General features: G+C 49.7%; 1 protein-coding gene across 4 annotated transcripts in view; it reads right to left on the reverse strand.

The window, feature by feature from the left end:
* The window catches only part of LOC114633966 (zinc finger protein 180-like), an 18485-nt gene that overhangs the window by 8853 nt on the left and 2925 nt on the right, over nt 1-6707 (reverse strand). For 2 of the 4 annotated variants that reach the window (XM_028782586.1, XM_028782583.1), the window contains exons 2-3: nt 5998-6078; nt 1464-1538 (exon numbers count right to left, since the gene is read on the reverse strand). In XM_028782586.1, the coding sequence (XP_028638419.1) occupies nt 1464-1538; nt 5998-6078 (156 nt within the window). Of the gene's footprint in view, nt 1-1463; nt 1539-2897; nt 3090-5997; nt 6135-6707 lie in introns of those variants that run through there. The other 2 variants (XM_028782584.1, XM_028782585.1) reach the window with 2 other exon arrangements.

The raw sequence follows: 6707 nt of genomic DNA on the forward strand, positions 1-6707 counted from the left end.
CCTGCCTAGAGTCCCCCAGTGAGGGGCTGGGGGCGTGGCTCAGTGGTGGAGCCCCTGCCTAGGATCCCCCAGTGAGGGGCTGGGGGCGTGGCTCAGTGGTAGAGCCCTGCCTAGAGTCCCCCAGTGAGGGGCTGGGGGCGTGGCTCAGTGGTAGAGCACTCATCTTGCACACAAGCATCCTATGTCCACTCCCAGGCAACAACCATTACAATAAATAAAGATGTGAACAGTGACTCATGGCCTGACTGCTTTAAACAGACTGGAAACTGTAAGAAGCCTGCTGGCCGGGGACGCTGACCCGTAGAGAAGTGCTCATGATGACCTCTCCCGTTGCCCATGACAGTAAGTACCAAGCACCTGAATGTCTTTGCCACCAAAAGCTCTGTAAACTGACCAGATATTTGGGGACCAGGCTTTTGGAAGCATGGCTTTTTGGCTCATGAGTAGGACACGGGAGCTGAATCATAGACAACTGCATGCACATGCTGGCATCTGGGCATTCTTCTTAGGCCTAGCAACTTCACCAGAATCTCAAAGGATTTTTAGTGATTAGCCAAAAACAGGATTGAGAAATGCAAGCTACTAACTGCCAGCTGGGTTGGACACTGGCCTTGAGGGGTCTTTAAATCTCTAAATCCATGCTTCATTACAATAGCTATTCATTCCTGCTGTCTAACAGATGCTTAGATATCAAGGGCGGGCCTGCAAGTTGGTTTAGCAGGTAAAGACGCTGCCAGCTTGTCAAGATGACAAATGCTTTCATTTCAGCACTCAGTAAACAGTGACTCTGAGGTCCTGTCAGCCAAAGATCATAACGCACCCATGTCTTAAAAAAAAAAAAACGGGGGGGGGGCTGGAAAGATGGCTCAGCAGTTCTTCCAGAGGACCCAGGTTCAATTCCCAGCACCCATGTGGTACCTCACAAGTGTCCGTAACTCCCACTTCAGGAGATCCCACACCCTCATACAAATACACGTGCAGGAAAAACACCCATCCACAGATGATAAACAGAAATCATTTATTTTTTTAAAAGAGATACTACAAAGCTTTACACCCTGAATGTGTTCCCTGAATTCCACATGGTGAAAAGGGAAAGCTGACTTTCAGAAATTCTCCTCAGGCACCGAGAGCTCTGCATCTTCATGCAAAGGGAGCCAAGGAGCAGACTGTCTTCCAAGCGGCTAGGTGGAGGGTCTCAAAGCGACAGTGACACACTTCCTCCAACAAGGCCACACCCACTCCAACAAGGCCACACCTCCTAACAGGGCCACTCCCTGGGCCTAGCATATTCAAACCACCTGAGGGCTGCACTTGAGCCCTCATGAATATACCACAAACACCTCACCCACCTCCGTCCCGCCCACCGCCCTTACTTCCACCCCGTTTACTTCCCTTCGGTGTGCTTCCACCACTCACTGCCCTGCACATCTCCTCAGGGGAAGGATGGGCCCTGTCCGACTCACCGGAGGCATGATGTCCAGTGACCCAGCGTCTTCTCCCTCCACTTCAATGATCATCTCCTGGGGTAGAACAAAGTTCTGGGAAACGAAACACATGAGACAAAGGGAACCCATCAGAGAACAAAGCCAAGACCAGACACCCCATGGCGGGTCCGTAGAACCTGCTCTAACACATCTAGCTGCCGGTCTCTGCTCCGAGACCGCTCCACATCAGCTCAAGGTAACTTGTGAAGACAGAAGGGGCTTCCCAAGGAATGAGGCCTCACACACAGCACAAGACTGTTGTGAGCGCTTCAGCACGGCCCCGCTTGCCAGCTGAAGGTGGCTGAGAGAAGCCAGGATACACTGGCGTAAAAGACCTCACCCGGCCTGGCCAGCCTTGACCACTGGGCCCTGCCTAAACTCCTGCACCACTCAGCAGTAAGCGAGCAACTCAGTCTCTGGCATGACCCAAGCCAGAAGCAATTCAGAGTGACTAACAAATTAACTTCAAAATGAAGTCAGACATGGTGGTGCATGATTGTCACCACAGCACTTGGGAGGCAGGAGGACCACAAAGTTCAAGGGGATATTCAGCAACACAGAGACTTACAGGCCAGCCTCTAGAAGAGGCTGGAGGATGGTCCTGTGTGTGACTAGAGTTTGGATCCTAGCACCCGTGTCAGCACCCAGGCTGGTCTGCCAATGACTACAACCTTCTCTGAGCTGGGCAGAGGCAGGAGAATCACTGGGCCTTCTGTCTCCCAATCCAGTCACAGGTTCAGGGAAAGCACCTGTTTCAAAGGACGCCTGTTGGAGGCACACACACCTGCGCACATAAACCCAGGCACAACACACATACACACACACAAATGATCTTTTTTTTATTATTATTATTATATATGAATACACTGTAGCTGTCTTCAGACACACCAGAAGAGGGCATCAGATCTCATTTCAGATGGTTGTGAGCCACCATGTGGTTGCTGGGATTTGAACTCAGGACCTCTGGAAGTGCAGTCGGTGCTCTTAACCACTGAGCCATCTCTCCAGCCCACAAATTATCTTTTTAAAAAGCACCAACAATGTAGAAACTAGTGATGTCTACACAGCTGGCAGTGGAGAGACGGCTCAGCAGTCAGAGGAGCTGAGGTTCTAGGCGGCTTCTTTAGGCAGTAGCCATGGCACATGATTCTGTCCTAACTACAGGGGACTTGGGAGGTGCTAGGGCTTACAGGCTGGGAAGGTTAAGTGATGGGCTGGCTCCCTGTGCGCAGCTATGGGGAAGCCATCATGTAGGCCAGGTGCAGACTTCCCGTTGAGGTTGCTCTGGGGCATCTGTGCTCTCAGGTGGTCCCAGGCTAAGCTCTGAGAGAACTGTACCTTGTCACTGAGATCAAGGATGAGGAGGAGAGATGATTACTTCCCAGAGAGGATATTCTGTAAAGCTAGACTCACATTCAGCTGTTTCATGGCTTCTACTTGCTTCTGTTCACTCTCAACCTCTGGGCACTTTAGGAACACCCAGCTTCCAAGGCACCCTTCGGGCAGTCCCCTTGTCCATTCTTTTAACAACAGAGGACATCGCCACTCGATATCTGACAAAATAACATGACAGGCAGATGGGGGTGGGTCTACTGCACTCTCAGCCTACACACACCAGGACACACACAAATCCCCCCCTTTCCACTGCCCCGCCACTTGAGCTCCAGCTAACTGCTGAAGAGCCACTGCGCCAGATGGCACAAGCCCTTCTCTCTTCCCGCTTCCCTCTTTTCCTGTCTTTCCTGGACTTTTTCTATGCCAGTAAAATGACTGCCTTCCTGTTATGTTACATTCGCCACCACACTCCATCATGGATTCTACGCTATGAGGCCATGTGACTGTAGGCCAACAAGATGGCTCAGCGGATGAGGGCATCTGCTGCCAAGCTTGTCAGCCTGAGAGAACTGACTCTACAAAGTCGTCCTGACCTCCATATGTGCACGGTGACATGCATGTACACATGTGTGCATGCGCAAACATGCACGCGAATATAAATGTGGTTTTCTTGAGCCAGAGACAGAATAAATTGCTAACGACGGCAGATGATTTACCTGTGGCCTGGGCACACCCGTGAGGATTTCTCTTTCCACAGTCAGTTTGTGGCTGTTATAAAGGAACTACAACTAAGTGGGTTTTTTTTTTGTTTTTTTTTGTTTTTTGTTTTTTTTTTTTGTTTTTTTTTTTTGTTGTTGTTGTTTTTTTCGAGACAGGGTTTCTCTGTATAGCCCTGGCTGTCCTGGAACTCACTCTGTAGACCAGGCTAGCCTCGAACTCTCGAACTCAGAGATCCGCCTGCCTCTGCCTCCCAAGTGCTGGGATTAAAGGCGTGCGCCACCACTGCCCGGCTACAACTAAGTGTTAAAGTGAACAACAGATAGTCCCACAAATTTGTAAGCTGAATTTAAGAAGTTCGGCTGCGAATCTAGTGATGGGTCATCACGAAGTCACCACTCAGAACCTTTCATATTTAAGAGTTTTAGACTTACATCTGTATATATAAAAAAAAATTTCTTGTCATAATGTCCAGAAGGCATTTGAAATTGTTACTGGATTGTTTTACCAATAAGTGGCTTGGGAGTTAGAGCCTAGTTTCTTGTAAGCTGCTCCGTCAAAGCCTATGGACATCTTAGAGACCAGCCAGAGTACAGTCAGATTCAAAAAGTGCCGCTTATTGTGGTGACATTGTTACCAGGCAGAAGATTGCCATACTGAGGACGATTCACGTTATGATGTCTTTGACACTGTCTCAAAGCATTGCAGAATGAGTTATGTAAAGGATATGAATTTTATATAATTTCAACTGAGGTCTTTAAATTGGGTAGCGTATTTAACTCCAAATGAAGTACTGGGCCTCTGTAGTCTCCTCAGCGTTGGGAAGCACAAAGCCATCCTTTTCTGGACTAGAAGTCGTGGTTCACATCTAATCCCAGTACTTAGGAAGTGGAGACAGGGGCATGCACAGTTGAAGGACGGTCATCTTCAGCCGTAGGATGAGTTCCAGGGCAGCCCTCAACACATGAGAGCCTGTCCTGCCTTAAAATGTTTTTTAAAAAGCCGGTGGATGAAGCGATGGCTCAGTGGTTAAGAGCACTCGCTGCTCTTGGAGAGGACCCTGGTTTAGTCCTCCATATCCACAGGAGGCAGCCCACTGCCCTCACTCCAGCTCCAGGGGATCGGATGCCCTATTCTGGTTCTGTGGGGACCTACACACAAGTGGAATATAGCCATGAACACACACATGAAAATAAAAAATAAATAAATCCCAGCTAGAGATAGTTCAGCAGTCAAGAGCACTGGCTGCTCTTCCAGAGGACTTGGGCTCAGTCCTCAGCACCTACGTGGTGGCTCACAGTCATCTCTAACTCTAGTTCCAGGGGATCCACTGCCCTCTTCTGGACTCCTTGGGCACCAGGCAAGCATGTAGTGTACAGATACACATACAAACAAAACACCCATACACATCAAACTTAAAAATCGGTAAGTAAAAATAATCCTAAAACTTTAAAAGGGTAGAGGACTAGAGAGAAAGAGAGATCAAGAGTTAAGAGTTCAGATCCCAGAAGTCAGGTAACAAGCCAGATGTCCCATGCATACCTCTAACCCCAGTTCCAAGGGGCAGAGAGCAGAGACTCACTAGGACCTACTGGCTTCCAGCCTATCTGGGGAAATGCTAGCCTTTGGTGTATGACAGACTCTTCCTAGGGAGGTGAAACATACATATGTCTATTTATGCCAGAAAGGAAACCCATGTATACCGATCCTGGGTTCTGTAAGAAAGCAGGCTGAGCAGGCCATGGGAAACAAGCCAGTAAGCAGCACCCCTCCATGGCCTCTGCGTCAGCTCCTGCCTCCAGGTTCCTGCCCTGCTGGCGTTCCAGTCCTAATTTACTCTGGTAATAAACAGCCAAATAAACCCTTTCCTCCACAACTTGCTTGTCAGTCATGGTGCTTCGTTACAGCAATAGAAACCCTAAGACGGGTGAGGCGCACAGGTGAGGGTCCCTAGCAGGAGCAGCTACATGCCTGGAGCTCCTGCACAGCTTGCAGGTAGTTCCAAAGGCCAAGGGGGCTCTTCTGCAGTGTGCCTCCAGAGTTTCCTCCATAACCGTTGGGTTTTTGCTTCCATTATCCCCAGGGAAGGAGCCCTCCTGGCTCTCCACTTTATTGGCTCTGTGACGTTTTATTTACTTGCCCCCCTGCAACCTAGAGGGAGCCCTTCAATCGGAAGAGATTGCTCTACAACATCAGAAAAAGGCCATCTCTCAAAATACTATGTAGAGAGTAACCGACCATCATCATCTTGTGCCTTCCTCTGGCCTCGACACAGGCACATACCCCTGTCAACATATATGTATACATGTACATACACACGGGGCTGGTTAATCTTTTAAAAAGCCTGCCACTCATGAGGGACCAAATCCCTTAAAATACTGCAAAGAGATTTTCAAGGCTCAGGCTGTGGGGTCAGGCTGGAAAGAGCTGAGGCCCCTGGGGGAAGGGTGGCTTCACTTACCTCCACACAGGCCTGCAGGGGTTCCAGGGACTCGTCATCTTGCTGCTCCATGGTCTCTTCCAGGTGTGGCGTGGAGCCAAGCTGCACAAACAAAAGAAGCTCTGTACAGCTGCCACTGCCGCTCTCCAGCCCAGCCTGACCCCTGGCAGTTAATGCCCCAACTGGACATTAACCAAGAGTCCCTGAGTTCCGCCTCCAGGCCAAGTCTGCAGCTCCAATTTGTTCCTCCCTTCCCACTCCTCTGTAAGCCACCTCATGCTCAAAACATGGCCATCTGCCCAGTACCAAAATGTGCAGCTCCAATCGGGACATTCACTGGGTCCTGGGAACCCCTCACACACCCAGCACTCAAAGAACCCCTTAGTATTACGTACTCTACCACCCTGAGTGTGCAACCTCAAAACAACCCCTCTTCCCAGGCCTAGGAACCATATAGCCACTGACCAAACAGAGGAGATTCAGGAAATACACAGCCTTCCCAGATCGTTGTTTTAACGAGAACACTGCCCTTTTGTCAGCAAACACCCAGAGTCTCCACCTTCCTATCCAAACAGCCAGGGACAGGACAGACCCCCTCTTTCCACTACGCAGCCAGCATCTGCCTCAGATTCTTACCCAAGCCCTCAAGCCCTGAATTTGTCACTTGAACCTGATTCCTCTGGAGGGCTTTTGGACTTAAAGCCACAATAGTCTATGCAGGACTGGGGAAC

The sequence above is a fragment of the Grammomys surdaster genome, unplaced genomic scaffold (genome assembly GCF_004785775.1).
Source record: "Grammomys surdaster isolate TR1022 unplaced genomic scaffold, NIH_TR_1.0 805, whole genome shotgun sequence".
In the NCBI taxonomy this organism is placed as follows: Eukaryota; Metazoa; Chordata; class Mammalia; order Rodentia; family Muridae; genus Grammomys; species Grammomys surdaster.